Here is a 19,905-nt window from a genome sequence, read left to right as displayed (position 1 = left end):
TTCTCCGTGACCCAGTCCCAGTCTAGACCTGCTCCTGGCAGGAAGGAAGCAAACAGCTTCAGTGCATCAGCCACCCAGACTCCCAGTCTCCTGAAAAAGGGCTCAAGGCCAAGTTTCATCCACAGCACTCCTCAAACTGGCCCCACAAGCCAGGCCTATAATCTGGGCCTACACTGTCATCTGCTGGTCACATTGGGAAGGGCTCCAAACAGAGTACTCTCGCTTTCCTCCACCAAAGGAAACTGGTCCACTTACCCCCTGAGGCTTGGGCAGGGGACAACTTGCGTGTGGGAACAGGCCTCCTGGGTCCCTCTGGCGGAGTGGAGGTGAGTGTGGTCTCTCTGGGGGAGTCATCCAGCAGCACCCTTGGCCTGGTGATCCTCACAGAGCAGTCTGACAGATCCACTCCCCTAACAGCACCGGCGTGAAGAAAGGGGGTATTCAGTAGAGAGGCAGAGAGGGTGTGGCACATAGGGCTGGCCCAGCACAAGGTAGGCGCCCCATGTTTGTGGGGGTCATCTCCATCGCTAGTGTCATGGCTGTGAGGAAGCCCATCGTCCCTTACACCTTTCCCCTGCCCAGCCCGAAACGTCCATTGTGACCTTGTGTCCAAACCCGGCACAAGGCCCGGCACAATGAGACTTGCCTTGCCTCTGGTCAGAAGTGATGTTGCGTCTCTTGTCACTTCCTAGGGAGGGGTGAGTTGTTGCTGTCATCATCGCTGTTCTGGGTCACAACGCTGCGTAGGACTCTTCTAAGGCCAACCCCTTCTGGGTGCACCTCAGCCCCAGAGTCCAGCAGAGGGCCTGGTGTGGAGGAATTGGGAATGGTTGAAGAGAATGAAAAAATGGTGAGAGGAGGGGGCAGCTCTTTCTTCAGAGAACATTCTTACCTCCTTTGGGAGTCTTGGGTGTGAGCTCTGGGGTTAACCCAACTGAGGTAAAATCCAGGCCCTGCCACATGCCGTTACCCTACTTCTCTGTGTATCAGTTTCCCCATGTACAATATGAGGGCACGGGCTTCCCTGGTGGCGCAGTGGTTGGGAGTCCGCCTGCCGATCCAGGGGACACGGGTTCGTGCCCCCCGTCCGGGAAGATCCCGCATGCCGCGGAGCAGCTGAGCCCGTGAGCCATGGCCACTGAGCCCGCGCGTCCGGAGCCTGTGCTCCGCAACGGGAGAGGCCACAGCAGTGAGAGGCCCGCGTACAGCAAAAAAATAAAAAATTTAAAAAATATGAGGGCACAACTGGTGCCCATACTCTGGGGTTGCTGGGGGATTAAATGGGTTCCGATTTTGCCTGCAAGTGCCGCGGGAGGTTCACACACACACTTCAGGTCTGAGCTGCCCACAGGGATTTACGGCAGGAATCCTGTCCTCCTCCTTCACCTGGGGCTTCAGAGCGTCACCTTATTGACTAGTTATTGAGCCGCTGCTAAGTCCTTTAAGTCTCTCATAATCTGGTGTTCTCAGCCTCCTCTGGGTAAAGAGCATCTGTGCGAGCTCTGCCAGAGAGAGGCCCACACTCCCCTTGCTTGGCCTTCTGGGGCCTCCAGCCTGCTGGCATGGGCGTGAGTGGTGGTGGGACGGAGGTTCAGTATCTGCCGCCTGAGTCCTGACCAAGAGGGGCCTGAGTAGCAGGGCCAGGACTAGGATGAGGCGAATGAGGCACTCAGGGCACAGATTTGAGGAGACATTCACGTTCAGGTTGGTGCAAGTGTAGTATCAGCGCCCGAGTGGCTCCTGACATTTTGAACCCTGTGCTCCCTTTCACCTCACTCTAGTCCCTGCCCGGCCAGATGAGCCCCCATGTCAGGACCTGCAGTGTGAGGGCTGCACTCCATGCCACATGGGGGAAAGGCAAGGGAGGAATCCGAGGATGGGGCCAGAGGTGCACTTGGGGCCACCAAACGGGTGACTGGGCTGACGGTGGGGGACAGGAAGGCCACCTGCAGTGCCTATAGATGCCAGCAGGTGGCAGCACGGAAGCACATTGGAGGCTGGAAGGCAGATTGGGGAGCCAAGTGGGCCGTGCCTCCTGGGTGCCCCATCAGGCCCCAGCATCCTCCTGTTTCTAGGCCTTGTCTGACACTCCTTTCTCAAATGGCATAGAGGAAGAGCCAATCCCCTGCCTCTGAGCCTGATGACCCTAGTCTCTGGGTGCTAGAGGTCTTCTTCTGTGAGATGGGTGACAGTATATTCCCAAGAAGGATACTGGGAATAAAGTGAGATTGTGCCGGGATCAGGCCAATCAAAGGTAGCAGTTACTGGGACCAGATTCTGGCCCTTGAGGTGGCCCAAGGCCCTTTCTGGCCATTGTCCAGCTCTGAATACCTGTGAATGGCAGTGGGGAACACTGACCTGGCCCTCCCTCAGTGAGCCGGTCCACTGTAACTGGCACGTGGCAGAAGCTCAATAAACCACACATCATTATTGTTACTGTTATTATTATTGACACTGTTATTACTGCAACCCCTTTATCTCTAGCTGCACTCCCAGGAAGTAGACCTGCCTACCCCTCCTAATGCAGGCCTCCAGGCCTCCAACAGAAGTACAGTAAGGGCTGGGTAGGTGGGAATGGCCAGGGTGAATGTCCCTCCTCTCCTGTTTGACCAGTGGCCAGAGGACAGGAGGCCCATCAACCCCAAGGGCTGGGACACCTACTGTTGTCCCCTCTCTACATTCTCACAGGTCAGATCCCAGAGGTGGCTGGGTAGGAGAAGCTGAGGGGATTGGCTGGGCCTTAGCCTGGATGTCACTGGGAGCACTGGGGAAGCTCAAGCGGGTGGGCACATCCATCCATGTTGCCATCCAGGAAGGTGGGAGCTGGATTAGTGGTGTGAGAGACTGGGAGACTGGGTGCTCCTTGACAGTGATCTGTGGGGCTTTGGCAGCCCCAGGGGGGAGGTGCTGGTACCCAGAGACCATGTATTAGGAGAACAGAGGGGTGCAGACAAGGACATGGCCTCCCATTCTGCACTACATATGTACACCTGGAGGAAATAGGGCTGGGATCCAGGTTGTCATGGAGCCTCAAAGGGGACCTAGTCCTAGCCCTGGCCTTGGAAAGCTGGACGGGATCTATGGCCCTTTCCCCTGAAGTACCTAGGCATAGGACGCAGGACATGCCCAGCCTCCTGTCAGGTCAAAGGGAGGTAGGAGCTTGGAGCACCTTGGGCCACGCTGGTAGGTGCAGGCTGTGTTGCTGTCCTCCATATCAAGGCCTGCCTGGGCCACATGAGCTGTGGGCTGTGGGCCCAGGATGTACCAGGTTCAAACCCCAGCCCCAGCGTGCCCTGCGCCAGCTGCACACGGAGCCCTGGGCTACTCTCCCCTGGCTCCTCACTGATGAAACAGGAGTGAGACAGCCCACCTCCCCCAGCCATTGTGGGTACCAGGATCTCTGGCCTTTCAAGAATGTCTTCTGTATGACCACAGATGCCCCTGGCTGCACTTGCCCCCTGTCCTGAGCCCTCAGAGGCCAGGAGGGTGGGGGATGCTCCTGGGGTTCCCCCAGATATTCTCAGCCAAGGCCCCTCACACTGAGGCCTGCTGCAGGGTGCAGCTGGATAGGATAGGGTGGCAGTGTCTGCTCTCAGCCTCTGAACACCCCCAGGCACACTGGATCCTCTTCCTGCCTTCTTTTTCATATGGGTGTAGACTTAGAGTGTGTTTGTGGATACACTTGAAACACACACACACACACACACACACACACACACACACACACTCTCTCTCTCTCTCTCTCTCTCTTTCTCATCCTTTCTTCCTATTTGACATGTGTTTCCTCCCATCTCAAATGGCGATGCAGAGACTGGGTTGGTGCTGGGCCCCCTGTGGGGCTCAGTGATGTTTCTGGAAGGAACCCATTGCAAGGTCAGACTGCTCTACAGGAGTTTCTGTGCTCAACCCCACAGGAACTTTCCTTTACATTCTGAAGGCGTCTCTGGCATCTGCCTGCAGCCAGGCAACAGGATTATTGTATTCACTTTGGCTCGAAGGTGACACTTCACTTGATTAAACAAGATGGCCTCCTCTGAAGGCGGCCCTCCATGTCCACCCTCATACCACCCACTGTAACCGCTGCAGCTTCTGCCCAAAACTCCAGTCGCTACCTGTGAGGAGGGGTTTCATGCATTGATGTACGTACAGGGCTGGGGGCCAGGGGAGCAGCTCCCAAGGGCCCCTTGTAACAGTCACCACCAGGAGTAGTAATGGCAGGCGGGCAGCGCCGTCTCACCCCGTCTGCCTGGCTGAGGGCGGCGAGGAGCTTTCTGGTCAGTCCACCAGGCCCATGGTCACATGGAGGACACGTCACCTGGAACATTTTATCCCAATGTTTATTGATCCCACACTCTGTGGAAGACCTGGGAACTTTGGGGGGCATTTGGTATTCCTCCAGGAGTGAGAGAGAGCTAGAAAACAGAAGGTGGGTGGAAGGGAAGAGGGGGTGATGTGAGGGGACAAAGGAGGAGGAAGCGGCCCCCGTCACCCAGAGAAAGCTGCCCTGTGGCCATCACCTAGCCAAACCCACCCAACCAGGACAGGGATCTGGGTCAGGCAGTGGGAGAGAATGGGGACAGGGGTCCTCCCGGAGCCCCCATCCCAGGCTCTGGTCCCTGGGTGCCAACCTTACTCTCCGGACTCCATTTTTAGGGTCTCCCAGACATTGGGTCCTCTGCAGCTCCCACATTATGGGGCTGAGGGGCTATCCAACAGGATTGAGGTGCACAGCCCACACATCCCGTCTCCCCTCACCCTCAGAAATCCTCTGTCAGTCTGCTGAGGAAAGGAGACCCCTCCCCAAGACCAGGCTTGTCACTGACAGGTTCGGCTGTTTGACCCCAGTGTGGGAGGCCCATGGGGTGCTTGGGGCCCTCACTCTTACCCAAGGCCCTGTCCTGCAACCCCCAGGTCCAGCCCGGCCCTCCACCATGGGACTGGGGCTCACCCTCTCCTCGTTTCCACTTATGCTAGCCTGAAGGCTCAGTTCTTTAGCAGAGGGTCAGGATGTCACTTAAAGTCCTGGTTTATGAGATTTTCAATCCTAAAATTGTGCAGTCCTGGGAAAACTAGGGCATTAGGTCACAATAGTGACCAAACCCTCCAAACCCTTCTGAACACTGCAGGTGGGTTCCCCACACATAACCCTTGTGGCTTCCCAACACCACCCATCCGCTGCACTCCTGTGCTCTGGGACACAGAGCACATTATTTTCTTCTTTTTTGTGTTTCACACCCCACTCCTATGGGTCCTGAGGCACCGCACCTCCCCCTGGCCCTTGGGGCTCAAGCCCCCTCCCTCCTCCTGTCCCATAGGTCCTGTCCACTTGGCCTCTCCAACCAAGGATATGGCAGGCGTCGTGACCCCATTCCACAGCTGAGGCACGAGGCCCCAGAGCAGCCTTGAACTCAGGACCAGAGGCAACTCATTGGATAGATTAAGGAAAGCCAGCTGGGCTTCCACCTCATAGCTGATATCCAAGCGACCATCCCCCCCACAGCCCCTCACCCATCCCACCCCTCCTGGGGTTTCACATCCCCAGTGTCACAGGCTCACACTCTCTTTGTGTAAACGTCTTAATTACATCTTTAATGCTCTCACATGGAGATGCTATGAGTTAAATTAGTTTCTGTGCATCCTAAATTACCCATAGCCCTCCAGTTGGCTCAAATGCTAACGTATTTATAGCATCTAGAGGAGGAAATAAATCCAGGACCTTCCCCATGAAGTCCTCCTAGGCCCTCACAGCCTGACACCTCGTATTTGCCACCCTCACGTCCCCGCCAACCAGCAGAGGACAGTGATGGCGGCGAGGCTGGGCACAGGGGTGTGTGTCTGTGCCTGCTCAGGTGCACATGTGTGCCCAGCGGAGAAGTGCCCAGCTCTTGGGGTCTGGCTTGACCCAGTGCCTTGCCCAGATGCCCCAGCCTGGCAGAATTCCTGCGGGGCATGGGGTGGGTGGACAATGGGTAGGTGGGTTGTGTGATCAAAACCCAGACTAGGTCTCTTAGGTCTGTTTTCCAAGGGGCTATCCCCACCCTGTTTCAGGCATTCAGAACTTCCCCTGCTAGCCTGCAGCTGGCGACCACCGCCCTCTGACCAATAGTCTCTCCCCCAACCCCAGGTCCCCGATAAACACCAAGACAGGGAACTGTTCCAGAAGCAGGTTACCTGGCTTTTAGAGCCCAGTGAAGTGCCCAGTGGTGGGCAGTGGACCCTTGCCTTTGCTTCCCTCTCCCTTCAGTCCCTGAACACTGAAGGTGGAGAAGGTGGCCTACTTAACGTTCCTCTACACACCATGGGGTTGGGGGTGGCTTGGAGGGTGGAGCCAATGCAGGGGTCTCCATCCTGCCCCCTGTGCTGGGACAGGCACGTGTCTGCAGGTGGGCACCTTCATGCGCATGCAGGAGGCCTTCCAGCAGGTCTGGGCACTGCATCTCTCCACACCTGCTCCCCCACCTCCCTTCCCCCTCAGCTCTCATCCTAGCTTGGGCCCAGCCAATAGCCGACCACCACGGAGGGGTGGCTGGAAGACCTCATGCATCCCTGTAATTTGGACTGACCTTGGGTATGAGCAGCCCTCCTGCTGGCATCCTTGCCCACTGGGCAGTTTCAACTCTATCCCTGAGCCTCTCCCAGAGTACCACCGTACCATGTGGCTGTGACCTGGGTGGCTGCCTCTCCTCAACCCCAGAGGAGACTCCAGATTCCAAAGATATGTCTCTCCCTGATGGATGGGAACCCCCCTACTCTCCTTCCCTTCCCCCTCGCATCCCACATCTCCCCCCATTTCCTCCACATTAGAGGAGCAGACCCTGATGTGAGGGGTCTGGGAAGGGCACAAGGAAGCCAGCCAGCATAAGGAAGCCTTATGAGGGATGCTCTGCATTCCAGGGCCCTCAGGTCAGGGGATATCAGTGGCCATATGCCCAACCTGGCCAGGGGTCTCTTTTAGAGCCTGGAGGGTCAGCAGCTGGGTCCTCAAAATAGCTGAGGCCTTGGCAGGGCAGGTCCTGAGAGGAGGTCCTAATGATCTCGGAGTTGGCAGCTGAGGGCACTGTGGCAGGTGTTTTCATCAGAGGTCCAGGCCTGTCCCGGGGTCCTCACGCGTGGATGGCATTGGCTACATCGCTGAACACCAGCCGGCTGGGCCTCTGCATTGGGCCCTGAGAGGGGAGAGTGGTCTGCAGAGAGACAGTAAGGGGCATCAGGGACCTTGACCAAGGCCATGCACTCTGGCCCAGTCCCCTCCACCCTCTGGTGCCCACGTGCACTTGGCACCAGCTACGTCTTCTGCCTGGAATGCCCTCCCACAAGCTCAGCCAAGAAATATGACCTGGCTCAGGTGACTCCTCCCCCCAGCCATCCCCGGCTTGCCCTGCCACCTCAGCCAGTTGCAGCACTTAGCCTAGGTCCCAGGGCCTGCATTAATTATGCATGTACCGACCTCTCCCAGCAGAGGGTATTCACCTCTGTACCCCCAAGCCCCAAAGCCCGGGCACAAGGGCTGGCACAAGGGAGATGCACAGGAAACAACCGTCAAATAGTCAGTAGTCCCAAGAGCTGGGTGGACCAAGGTTCTCAGCCCAATTTCCTGAATATCCCAAGGGGGAATGAGTCCTGATCCTGGCGACAAAGAACTGGTAGCAAAACCAGGGGACTCCCAGCCTGGACTCTTCCTGAGCCCAGTCTCTTAATTCTGCTGCTGTGGAGCCAGGTTCCCTAGCAACCTGTGCAGTCAAGGCAAGGAGGGATGCAAAGGGGCATCATAGGTCCGGGGGAGACCAGGCCTCCTCATGGTGCTCTGGCCCCTGGGGATTTCAGGGACCGGTGGCAAGTGGCCAGGCAGCCCAGTGACTCTGGCAGGATAACCACACAGGTACCCAGCACTTTGGACATGGGAGGTGAGTCCGGCTAGGGTCTGCACCTGCCTGGGGTCTGCCAGCTACTAGGAACCCACCAATCTACTCAGAGGTGCCACTGCCCCAGAATCTGGCGCCAGTCACAACTCACTCAGGAAGCAGAAGAACCCAGGGTCTCAGCCCCCCAACAATCCCCCCCGTGAGTCTTCTGCTTTCCCCCTAGTTTGAGGGGGCATACCTGAGGCAAGAATCAGGATTTTCACTTGCAGATGAGAAAACTGAGGCTCAGAGAGGCCAACGGAGCTTCCAAGGTGACCAGGCTATCAGGACAGAGCCAGGCTGGATCCCAGGGCTGCCCTGGCCTGGCCTTGTGCAGTGAGCCTGTGGGTGGCCGAGGAGCAATTCTACTAGTTTCTAAACAAACCTGACAAAATCCGTATACCCGATAGCTGCCACTTGACCACATGGCAGGTGCTAGAAAGCTACATGGGAAAGGAGGGAGGGTGGGGGTGGAAGAGCCACAAACAGGCTGCAGGCTGGGTGGAGGAGCCTGGTCAGTGCCCACCTTGGCCAGCGTGGCCTGCACAGCGGTGGCGGCCTGCACGGAGGCAGTGTCCCGCCCGTGCTCCAGCAGCTCCCGCTCCAGTTCATCTTGCTCCTCCGTGGGGTCGAAGTTGTACATAGGCATGAGCTGGTGGCGCAGCTTCTCCAGCCTGGGGGGTGGGGGCAGAGACTGCTGCAGGCAGGGCAGGCCCTTCTGCTCCCACCAGCCCTCCAGGTGCTGCTGCCTGCTGACCAGCTGACACCATGTTTAGGGTCCTAAAATTTCCCCTGGGATTCAATGAAAGACATTTTTGCACATACAGTAGTAGCTCTACCTCTTGGATGGGTGGCCTGGGAGGGATAGTTACCCACTCCTGGGACCAGATGGGGCCATGGGCCACAGAGCTGTCATCCATGAGAGCCATGGGGACTGCTTAAGCCAGGGCCTTGTGCGATCCCCAGCCTCTGAGGGGCCGGGGTGGGGAAAGGGGAGTCAGTGGCCATTAGCTCAGGGCAGCAGGGCAAGGGTGGCTCAGCCCTCCCCAGGGGAAAATGGTTACTCCCAACCCCGAGTGGGCAGAAGAGGCCCTGACTCCCTCACTAGGGAGAGGGACCCTCATGGTGGAGGTACTCTCCTTTCCTACCCACGTCCCCTGGAGTCCAGCCCAGCATTGCCCACTGGAGTCTTGGGTGGCAGATGGGGAGTTACCTCTTCTTCTTCCTGATGTACAAAACCTGCAAGAGAAGGAGCAGCATCAAATGGCCAGGAAAGGAGGCCCTAATTAATCCAGCAGTCCCTCGGGACAGGGGACATGCTGAGGCTGATGAACGGGAGAACTATAGGTCCCCATGTCCTCAGCAACCCCATCCCAGGGACACATACATCCTAAATTTGTGCTTCCATTTGACGTTTATTAGATGCTGACAGTGCCCGAACTCAGAGGTGGGGAGAAGGCCAGCCTGGGAAGACCACACAGGTAAGCCTGGCCTAGGGACGCGTGGGCCCACCCCTGCCAAAACTGACTGTGGCTCCAGCCACTCAGTGCCTGCCTCGGACTCCTCAGGGCTGAAGTGGTGGTGGTGGGGACTTCAGCATACCCCCTCCTCTCAGCTGTCCCCAGGACCAAATTTTCTCCCCGTGTATGGGCAAAAAGAACAGAGGATAGGCAGCGGGCAGACTCTGCAGGGCAGTGGCTCTAGGCAAGGCTCTGGGCTGGCTTCCTGGGGTTTCCATGGGAGGCTGATGGCCCTCAGGGGCTGAGGAGGAGGGTCTGAGCCCCTGGACATCAGCCTAGACCACACTCCTGAACCCTGATGCTGGAGGAACCTAGGAAGACCCCTGGGTCCTAACCCCCATCATAATGACTTGAAGATAAAGGCCTAGGCAGCCTGAGAAAACATCTGAGACCCAAGAGCTCCTGGCTAGAGCAGGAAATCCTGGTACAAAGCACTCAGGGCAGGGAGGAAGGGGGTGAGACTTGGGGACCTCTGCAGGACCTGGAGCGGGAACTCCAGGGACCTCTGCCACCATCTCGCTCATCCCTCAACTGGTGTTTTTTGACTACCAGGAGCATGACTTCTTCTGCTTGGGGGAAAGCCATGTCCCTAGAGTCTGTCCCAAACTCCCTGTGGCTCCTATACTCTTTGTGGCCCATTCACAGCTTGAATCCGGTTTGTTCCCAGCCTGACCCAGAGCTCCTCCTGCTGCTCATTCCTGGGGGACCCCAAAGGCGGAAAGAAACTGCAGTGCCCCTTGCTCCCCCATCCCCTCCAGGAGGTCACATGTTGGCATGCCCCTTGCTCTCTTGTGGGTGGGATGCAACAGGAGCTCCAGGTCTCTGGCATAGCCCCTGCCTGCCCTGAAGCAGCAGCTCCAGCCCCAGCACACTGTACTCCCTCGCCTCTCAGCCCTCCTGCCTGCCTTGTGATACAGAAGGATCTTTAAGAGAGGCTAGAACCAATCTCCACCCCTCGCCCTTGCTGCTCCCTCTGCCCCAACTACTAACACCCTCCCCGCAAATACCTTCCTTTCCAAATCTTCCTTACCTTTCACTGTCCAGCTGCAGCCCCACCTCTTCCAGGAAGCCCTCCCCCACTGTTCTTCCTACGTGAGGCACACGGCCTGGCACTGATGTGTTCCTCCTTGCACCCAGCATGGCATGGCTCAGGGTTGGCATGAGGGGAGAGGAAGTAGTACTTAAGGAACATCTCCAGACCTGACCCCTGCCCAGGAGCTGTTTCCTGCCCTCCACTGCCTTTGCCCCATAACTTCCCTACCTCTCCGTTCTTGGTGATAAGGCCATCCACCGCGGCCCTCCGAATATTCCTCCAGAATGAAGAGTAAGGAAGTCTTCCCAAGTTCCCAGGACAAAATCTTTGGCCAAGAGTGACAAAGGCAGTTTCTAGGCCCTGCTCTGCCCCTGAGGTTAGGGTGTCTCAGCCTGCTAAACCACCACATGGGTGCCAAACACCGGTATTCTGCCTCACCCCTGCCCCAGGAGACTGCTCAGGCCCCGGCCTCACTCTGTGTATTGCATCCTGGCTCTGCCCGCTGGCCAGCAGTTGTTCCCTGGCAGCAATCCGGAGCCTGTGGGGCCCATATGGTGACCCTGTTTTACCAGCAGCTCCAGCCATGAATGGATCATCCAGCCCTATTTGTCACAGCAACATGCTCCTGAGTCTAAGGCCAGTCGTCAGAGCCTGTGAGGGGCAGCAGGCAGAATGCCACCATTGCCGGGCCTGCTGGGGGACCTCAGGTACACCTCCCACCCTTCCAGATCTCAGTCCTCGCAATCTCCAATGGGCCCTCGGTGACATTCTGAGTGTCCATGTATCATCTTAAGAGGAGAGTCCATATCTTTTTTTTTTTGTCCACGCTGCACAACTTGTGAGATCCTAGTTCCCTGACCAGGGATTGAACCTGGGGCCACGGCAGTTAAAGCACTGAGTCCTAACCATTGGACTGCCAGGGAATTCCCAGGGGAGAGTCCATATCTTCAGAGGTAGATACCAGATCTGGAAGCATCATATCCACTCTCAGGGAACACCTGCAGCCCTCACCCCAGCTCACCTCTGCCCTGATGTCTGCCCAACTCTGCCCTTCTCATGACGCTGGGGCCAGGCCTCCACTGTGATGTCTTAGCTCTAATGTTGCCTCTTAGTTGTCCCTGACCACCCAGCCTAGGAAGTCCCCCCAACTCCCACCCAGTTCCCTAATCCAGTCCCTACGGGCTTCCCTTGGCACCCTTGGTTTTACCTATCTCTCACTCCCTGTAAGAACTGCAGGGCAGGACTTTTTCTCCCTAGTCCCTGGGGTCCCGAAGGCTCGGTCCAGGGCAGGTGCCCAGTAAATAATTGCCAAGTGAATGAATGAATGAACATTGCCAGCAGCCTGCCATGCCCAAAGCATCCCATTCGGACTCTACAGCCCACGATCTATCCCAATTGCCTGCTGGCCTCTACTCCTATTGCATCCCCACACTCACTTGCCTCACTGTCCTGCTTGCTGCTCACAGATACCTCCTGTCTGCCTCCAAACGTTTACCCATCAGGACCCTCCACCTGCAACACCCTCCTCCCCAACTCCTACGTGGCCTTCATGGCCCAACTCAAAATGCCATGTATTCCTCAGAACCTTTTCTGGTTCTTCCAATTGGAGGCAGCCTCTCTGGTCTCTGGACCCCAATAAACAAATCTCTGGGGAAGGAAGGGATTGTACTATCACTAACAGACAATTGTGTTCTGATTAGATCCTCTAAAATCTGAACAGTGATCGCCCTCTGCCAAGTGAGGGCCATCTGGGCCAGCCCCAGCCTGCCCCAGCTCTCACCATGGCCACAGCCAGGCCAATCACTGTGATGATCCCAAAGGACAGAAGCATTGTGCCCACGCCGGCTGTGCCACCAGCCACGTCAGGGATTCTGGTGTCATTAAAGCTGGTGGCTTCTGGGCTGAGTGTGGTGGTCTCGGAAGCTGGCCCATCTGTGGCAGGCTCCAGGTCAGGTTCAGAGGTGGGTGGGTGGCTGCTGATCCAGCTCCTAGCAGATGGGATCCTGGAGTCCATGCTGATGCTGAGGGACTGCTTGTGGTCAGTCAACCTGCTCACTCACTTCTGACATCAGGGGTGTCCCAGCCTGTGGCCCCCACTACCCATACAGGGGGCCACGTCCTTGGATAAAGAGAGCTCCCTGCCTCCCTGGGTGTTGGAAAGGAAAAAATAAAAAACATGAGGCTGAGGATGGGACTCTGTGAGGAGATGAAGTCCCCCTAAGTTCTGAAGGCACAGGGGAAATAAAAGTTTGAGGGCAAGGGCAAGTTCAGGGAACATCAGGACATGTGCTTTATCTATCTATGGATCCCATGTGGATTTAGGAACATGAAAATGAAGCCCTGTCCCCTCTTTGTGGGTAAGATGATCATAGTGATCATACTTGGAGGATGTGAAAAGTAGTGGGGAGGTTTGAAAGAAAAAGTTCATTCCCCACCCCCAGCCCCTACTCCCCACACTGCTCACCTTCTTACTTCCTGCCCCCCACATCCCTCACCTCCTGCTTGGAGAAAAAAATACTGCAGCTTTTTCCTTTCCTGGAGGAAAACACTTGCACGAAAGTCAGATAGGCTTGTCTTTGAATCCCGGTTCAGCCACTTAACTGGGTGACCCTAGGCAAGTCACTCCACCTCTCCATGTCTCAGTTTTCCTGAGTCTAAGGTAGGGGTATTAAGAACACCTCCCTCACAGAAAGGGTCATAGGGTCACTGAAATATCAGAATGAACAAGTTCCTAGAAATGACTTAGCTCAGTACAACCCTCATCCACAGCAAGTACCCAATAAATGTTAGATCTTCTCCCTCCGGCCACTCCAGTTGGGAAAGGGGAGCCCCAGAAGCCCCTGGACCCAGCCTGCTGTGTGGTCCAGCTTGTGCTTGGAGTAAGGGCAGGGACATGTGTGGCAAGACCAGAAGACAGGAAGGAGAGAGAGGCCAAAGTCAGGTCCTCTGGTGGGCTTTCTCTGTAGGCTCTTGGGTCATTGAACTCCCTATAGGGGCTGCCAGGGACTAGGAGAAAATCAAGGGGAGCGTATCTTCAGAGGCAGGGATGGAGCTCCCACTCTGAGATGCCTTCTCTTCCCCTTCCCTCCTCCCCTGGGAGCAGAGGGTGGGTGATGTGCCCAGTCTAGGCTGTGACTTTGGCCTTCCCAGGCCAAAAGGCCCTGGGTAAGGCAGGGTGGGAAGAGGTCCTAGCCAAACTGCAGAAGGGAAGGCCGAGGGATAGGAGAGATGCACAGCTCATGGCTGCATACACACCTCTGCGCTAGCTCACGGGTGTATGTGGGATGCCTCCCTGTGCATGTGTATGGGTGTGTGTGAGGTGTGCACACACCAGTGATGGCCTCTTAGGAAGGAGCAAGGCTGGCACAGAAACATGGGATGGGAGAAGCTCATCGTCCCTCTCTGTCCTCCTCCTCTAGCTAGGCTGGGCACGTCAGGAGTCCCAGGTTCTTTCTTGGCTCTGTCGCTGACCCCAGATGTGACCTTGGGCCAGACCCTTAATACTTGCTCTGGGGCTCTGTTTATTCTTCCCTCCAAAGGAGAGAAAGGGCTCTGCTCATCACTGTTCAGGAATGCCTCATGGTCCAAAGGGCAAGAGAAGGAAGCCAGAGAGAAAGGGGTGGGCACCACCACCTCCAAGAACCCGCATACCATTCTCCACCAGGTTCATCAGTCCTCCCTGCCCCAATCCCCAACCCCACCTTCGCGACTCTGTGATTCCTCCATTCTTGCACAGAAGCGGCGACCTCAGCACTTACTTAATCCTCTCTGGGGCGCCGGACTCAGCGGGAGAGGCTAGGGGTGGTGGCGACTGGCAGGAGGCCGGGGCAAGGTGAGGGGGACCCCCCAGGCCCCGGGATTGGGGGCGGCGGGTCCGACCCAAGGTCCGCCCTCCCTGGGCGCCCTGGGAGGACCTCCCCGGGCTGGGCCAGCGACGTCACACCGCCCACAGCCGAGAGTGCCTGTTCTGCCAGCCTGGACAGGGACTGGCCGGCCGGGACCCACCTCGGGGGTGGGGCTGAGGCGAGCAGCCTCGCGGCTCCGCGACGCTCCAGCTCCTCTCCTCCCTGCCAGCTCCGTGCCCCCGGCCCCGGATTGGCTGTCAGGCCCAGAGCCTGCCCTGCATTGGCCCGCTGGCCTGCCGCTCGGATCTGGCTCTGCCCCCAGCAAGAGGGGGAGCCAGGTCGCAGTTCTTGGAGACCACTCCTCACTGCCCGTGGGCTGTGCCAGAGTCGGGAGGGGGACGGTGGGTGGCCAGGCCTTCCTAAGGGCTACAACTCTGGTCTCCGGCTACTCTGGGCGCCATCTCCGCCAGGACAGAGTCGGGCTCCGCAAACGCAGGTGGACACAAATTTGCGGAGATCACTAGACTAGGAGTCCTTGAGTCTGCATTGAACTCCGGTTCGACCCTCCACTAGCTTAGTGACCTAGAGCAAGATGCTTCTCTTCCCTGGGTCTCAGCTTCCTGCTCAGATGGGCTCTGGTGTGAGGGCTCTTGTTAAACGATACCCATCCCAGGCTAGAAATGAGACATCTTCAGAGAAGTTGGGGGGCGGGATGGTATTTTTATTACAGGAGTGGTATTATTGGACACCTGGACCCAAGCAAGCCTACATACACCCCTCCAATCCAGAGGTCGATCATCTCTGGAGAGGAGCCTTCTAATCCTCAGGTTTTTAAAGGAGCTTATGGGGATCACCGGAGTAGCTTGTTACAAATACAGATCCCCGGGTCTGGGATGGAGCCCGGGAAACTGCATGCTTCATAGTAGTTTAGTCAACAGTGATCTAGTTAACAATAGATTAGGGGGCGAGGGCGTGGCATTGGCAGGCCATACTTTGCGAAACACTGCCATGAATTTTATTGGAGCGACTGAGGCCCACAGAGGGGCACATGGACAAAGCCTCACGATGAGTCAGGATTCAAACCCTGGTCTACTACTTCCAGTTTCGAGCTCCCTGCTCGAAAATGGGAGCTAGAGGGTCAAGAGCGGCCCTGGGGTCCAGCTGCCACCTGAACCCCAGGTCCTGGACACTGGGTGCCACCCCCCCAAATTAGTGCCCGCCCCCAACACTGGGATCCGCCCATGTGCCGCTCTACCAGCACACAGCCTACGTTAGACCAGGCCCCTGGGCATCGCACCCCAACTCTCGAATTCAGAGCCGGCTGGTGACATGCCTCCGTTCGGGTTGGCTACACACCTCCCGGCCGGGTACCCAAACGCCATCTCGGAGCAGTCACCGCAGGCTTATCCCTGCCTCGACCTTCAGGAAGACCGTCGGGTCCAGGCCCCCGGGAAGCAACCCTACTCCCAACCACGCACTTTCCCGCCAGTGGGCCTTTGGACGTAGTGGGCGTGGCGTTCATAGCCCCCACTGGCCGCAGGGGCTTCCGAGGTGGAACACATCGGCTCTAGGAACTCTGGAGCTGGGCGACGGGGTCCGCCCGAGCCCTTCCTCAGTTGCGCCAACCCCGGAAGCAGAGCGTCGGAGGGAGCTTACCGCGGGTCACGCATGTCCGGGCGCCGAGCTTGCGGCAGTTTCTTCAGGCTGGCGGGCGAGTGGGGAAGCTTCTCAGGCAGGTATGCGTAACACCCTCGAGACCTCGAGTTCGTCAGAGCTCTGGCAGCCTTCCTTAAAAAGTCTGTATCCCCGTTGTACAGATGGAGAAACAGGCTTGTGGAGAGGCGACCTCGCGGTGCGAAACTGAGAGGGAAGCTGCGCCTTTGACTTCAGGCCTCGGCTCCTCCCTGGGCGGCGCTCTGGTAGACAGAGCTGCCTCTGGAGTCCAAAGGACTTGTGTCTTGACTGGGACAGTACCTAGCTGGGTGACTTTGGGCAAGTTGCTTCCAGTCTCGGAATCTCATTTTCCTCTCTGTTTGTCTCTGAAGAGCGGCACCTAGCAGGTGTTCAGTAAAGGCTAGTTTGAACCCTCGTCTCTGTAAGAGGAAAGGAGACCACTGGTTTTAAACCTTCAGTTAAATTTGTTTGTGATAACTTACATATAAATTAACAGAAATTGTCAATTTTTTACCTGGAAGTTTATGCTGGTGTTTAGGACTATGGGTTAAATTGGGTGGAGGGGTGATTTTCAGCATACAGATCAATGACAGTGCATGCAAAATGTCAAAAGCAAAGCTCCCAAGCAAGGGCAGTCTCCTCCTCCTAGTAATATTAGTCAAGAGTATATAAAATTGAGTTCCTCTATGTGTTGAGCTGGCTCCAAGGCCCTTGATATTCATTGACCAATGCACTGCTCACCGTGGAGTTTGTGTTATTTTCCCCATTTTATGGACGAGGAAACTGAAACACAGAAATAATGACTTTCCCGAGGTCACACCCTCTGGGTCAGATAGATCTGTCCAACCCCCAAGCCTGGGCCCTGATCCACACCAGCCCATTTATTAGTAGGGACTGAGCTATGGGTTACGATCACTTGAGCCAAAAACATGAAGAAAATGTCACTGACCAAGACAAGAAAACTCAGATAGGTGGGTGAGGGTCTAAAATGGAGTCAAAGAGGCGACAGAGCAAGAGCATGCCCTCTCTCAGGCAACAGGTCAGAGAGGAGTGGGTCCCACAAGTCTCAGCTACTCTCCTGGTTCTCCTTCCCTATTCTAGGGCAGCCACATCTGAGGACCAGAGCCATGCTGAGGAGCCAGAGCCTGTGACCTTCTCCATCTCCATCTGGCTGAGGCCAGCCACCATCCTCAGCAGCTGACATCACGAGAAAGATTTGGGGACCTTGGGGAAGTACCCAAGAGATCCTTTCCCTGAGATGTGGAACATCGGGGCAGAATGCTGAGGGCCCTCCTATCTGGCCTGCGGTGGAGGGGAGGCATTTGGGGCTGCACCTTCAGCTCACGGCAACCCCATCTGCCTCCGGCTCGGTTGTTGAGTGCCACAGACCTGGTCAGCCACTGGACAGTAGTCTTTGAGAAAAGGGGCATCCCTGAGGCCCGGGAATCCAGTGAGTACATCGTGGCTCATGTCCTTGGAGCCAAAACAGTTAAGTGCAGTGTTGTCAGGAGGGCAGGAAATGGGGGGAGGGAGGACTCTGGGGAAGAGACATCCAGGCTTTTCCATTCCACTGAGAGTGCTGAGCCGAGAATGATGGGATTTTTCTGGAGGAATGTCTTAGGCAGATACTTATTCATTCATCCAGCAAACTATTACAGTGTGTGCCAGGCAGTAGGGGTTCAGGGATCACCAAGGTGGCCAGTGTTGGACCCACTGGCATTGTCTACAAAAGAAACCTGGGTCAGGGGAGCCAGCCACTCACATTCTCTGTGGTGCAGTTTCAGAGCCTGAGGCCAGGACTTTGGACCCAGCCCCTGACCCCTTGGCAGTTACAGTATGTCCAGGAGCTGAGTAGCTACCGATTGCAAAGGTGAGCACCGTGGGCCAAACCAGAGGGCTCTGTGTGGGGAGCAGGGTCCAGCTTCCTTCAGCTCCACCAAGTTCATGGTCAGGGAGGAAGAAAGTGTCCGAGGACTAGGGAGGTGTTGGGATGAGAGAGTGATGAGAGAGGGGTCATGGTAGTAAATAGGAAGAAGGGAGGGAAGGAAGGTCTTGGCTACGAGTTCTGGGGCGTAGGAGACATGACCCTACCCGACACTTTTGGCCACAAGTGGTATCCCAACCCAGACATGGTCTTGTTGGTCCAGGTGCTGGCACTGATGATTACCCTGCTGCCCCCTCTGCAGGATGCCTGTGCAGTACATCCTTGGTGAGTGGGACTTTCAGGGCCTCAGCCTGAAGATGGCACCCCCAGTGTTTATCCCTCGGCCAGAAACGGAGGTAGGTGTGCCATCAGGACTGGGCAGGATGGGAATGAAGGGGGCTCAGGGCACCTGTCTTGTCCCAGAGTTCCACCAGGGGGCGCTGGAGCCCCATGACTGCTGTCCTTTAGAGGCAGCGCCCTTCCTGGCTGGCTGAGTAGGTGGGGCCAAGAGGAAAGAGGTCTCCTGTTCACCTCCTTGACTATCCTCACTTCCCAAGCCACTGCCCCAGCCCCTAGGCTGGCAGTGGCTCAAGATGCCCCAACTAGTGCTGCCCACCAAGTACTCAGCCAGTTCCTGTCATTTCCCTAGGAGCTGCCCCATGGGCCCATAGCCTACCCAACCCATGGGAAACAAGTGCCCTCCTCTTCCTCAGGAGGCATGGGCAAAGTGGAGAGGGCTCCAGCTGGACATCTGGAAGCCTGGTACAGCTTTGTGACCTTGGGTAGGTCACTGCCCCCTCTGGGCCCAGACCAGGGAACTGGTTGGGACCTTTTACCTATTACATCCACTATCTAGTCAGGTAATCACCTGTGTTTCTCAAATTACTAGGACTGGGAAGTGTATGGTCCCAGCATGCTGTGTGTAGGTGCGACACCCTAGTCTTGGAAGAAATGCTTTCTATGGTCCTTCTTGGGCTTCCCCATGACCTTGTAGGTGGCAGGGCTGGGAGCCAGAGAGAGCAGAGCAGGTGGAGGGGTATGTGGGTGGGGGCTGGTGGGCAAGCCAGAGGGCACCAGGTTCTGAGAAGGGGTGTTTCCAGAAAGGCACACACATTCTTGGGAAATATCAGGCCTCATCCACCTGTCCCAGCCAGGGACCCAGAGCCCCTTCTCACTTTCCCAGCCTCTCTCCCTCAGCCAAGAAGCCCTCTGACCCCACTTGCCCCCTGCATCATGTGGTTGGGAGGCCAGGTCCTTGCCTTAATGCCCAGTGTCAGGGCAGGGACAGTAGGGAGTCTGAGACCTTGCTGAAGTCACAGGGATGTCAAGGCAGGGAGCATGGGGGCAGCACTCAAGACATCCTGTCTCCTGCGTCAGGGCCCCATACCTTACAAGGGGCTGAACCATCTGGGATTGGATGAGCTGGATAGGTGCAGAGACCCAGAGCAGGATATAGCCTGCTACCTGCAGACTTTTGGGAGGCCAACCTGTGGCCCCTCCAAGCATGCGACCTCTGGCCAGGAGGTCACTCACCATCCCCTGAGGCTGCCAAGGGTCAGGGCATGGGAGGGAAGCTACCGCGATGACCTTTGAGTCCCCTCAGAGCTGACCTGGCACCACCCATGTGTTCCAGGGTTCTGAGTGTTGGGTGTGGACTTCCGGCTCCCATGTGGGGGCCCCCCCTTTCCTGGGTGGGTCTGGGCCAGGAGAGCAACTCTGCTGTAAGGGGTGGGGGAGAGGAGGGAGGCTGCGGTTGGGAGGCCAGGTCCTCGCCTCACTGTACAGACGTTTCTCAGAATTTGCCAGGTTGCCCCAATGTGAAGCCGCATTGGGGAGTGCCTTACCAAGAACTTGAGAGGACGTGGCCTGTGGTGGGGAGTGGGGAGAATTAGTGCAAGGGAGGGACCATGAAAAAAAAAAAAAGGGAGGGACCATGGTGCTTGCGTTCTCTCCATCCATTGAAGGGTGGTTTCTGATGATGGGTGCAGAATTCTGAAATGCAAAGTTG

The 19,905-nt window shown here is 56.8% G+C and overlaps 2 protein-coding genes across 11 annotated transcripts in view; one reads left to right on the top strand and one right to left on the bottom strand.

Moving 5' to 3' along the window:
* Positions 1 to 4,238: 4,238 nt before the first annotated feature.
* On the bottom strand, positions 4,239 to 14,552 carry C11H3orf18 (chromosome 11 C3orf18 homolog). Of its 3 annotated transcripts, none has more exons than XM_060308146.1 (5): positions 14,460 to 14,552; positions 12,235 to 12,600; positions 9,115 to 9,140; positions 8,428 to 8,575; positions 4,239 to 7,184 (listed from the first exon to the last, which is right to left on the bottom strand). In XM_060308146.1, the coding sequence occupies exons 2-5, from the start codon at positions 12,466 to 12,468 to the stop codon at positions 7,104 to 7,106; spliced, it is 489 nt and encodes a 162-aa protein (XP_060164129.1). In that variant the 5' UTR covers positions 12,469 to 12,600; positions 14,460 to 14,552; the 3' UTR covers positions 4,239 to 7,103. The 3 variants fall into 3 exon arrangements, with proteins under 3 accessions (XP_060164129.1, XP_030723132.1, XP_030723131.1); XM_030867272.2 differs by having other exon boundaries at positions 14,156 to 14,516; XM_030867271.2 differs by having other exon boundaries at positions 14,213 to 14,516.
* A 1,337-nt stretch (positions 14,553 to 15,889) lies between these two features.
* The window catches only part of HEMK1 (HemK methyltransferase family member 1), a 34,299-nt gene continuing 30,283 nt past the window's right edge, over positions 15,890 to 19,905 (top strand). For 7 of the 8 annotated variants that reach the window (XM_070046641.1, XM_070046643.1, XM_070046639.1 and 4 more), the window contains exons 1-5: positions 15,927 to 16,035; positions 16,117 to 16,291; positions 17,075 to 17,461; positions 17,752 to 17,843; positions 18,160 to 18,253. In XM_070046641.1, coding sequence (XP_069902742.1) covers positions 17,252 to 17,461; positions 17,752 to 17,843; positions 18,160 to 18,253 — 396 coding nt within the window. In that variant the 5' untranslated portion in view covers positions 15,927 to 16,035; positions 16,117 to 16,291; positions 17,075 to 17,251. Of the gene's footprint in view, positions 16,036 to 16,116; positions 16,292 to 17,074; positions 17,462 to 17,751; positions 17,844 to 18,159; positions 18,254 to 19,905 lie in introns of all 8 variants that reach the window. The other variant, XM_030867276.2, reaches the window with a different exon arrangement.

This window comes from Globicephala melas, chromosome 11 (genome assembly GCF_963455315.2).
Source record: "Globicephala melas chromosome 11, mGloMel1.2, whole genome shotgun sequence".
Classification (NCBI taxonomy): domain Eukaryota; kingdom Metazoa; phylum Chordata; class Mammalia; order Artiodactyla; family Delphinidae; genus Globicephala; species Globicephala melas.
Note: the sequence above shows the minus strand (reverse complement) of the source record. Positions and strands in the feature narration are given on the sequence as shown.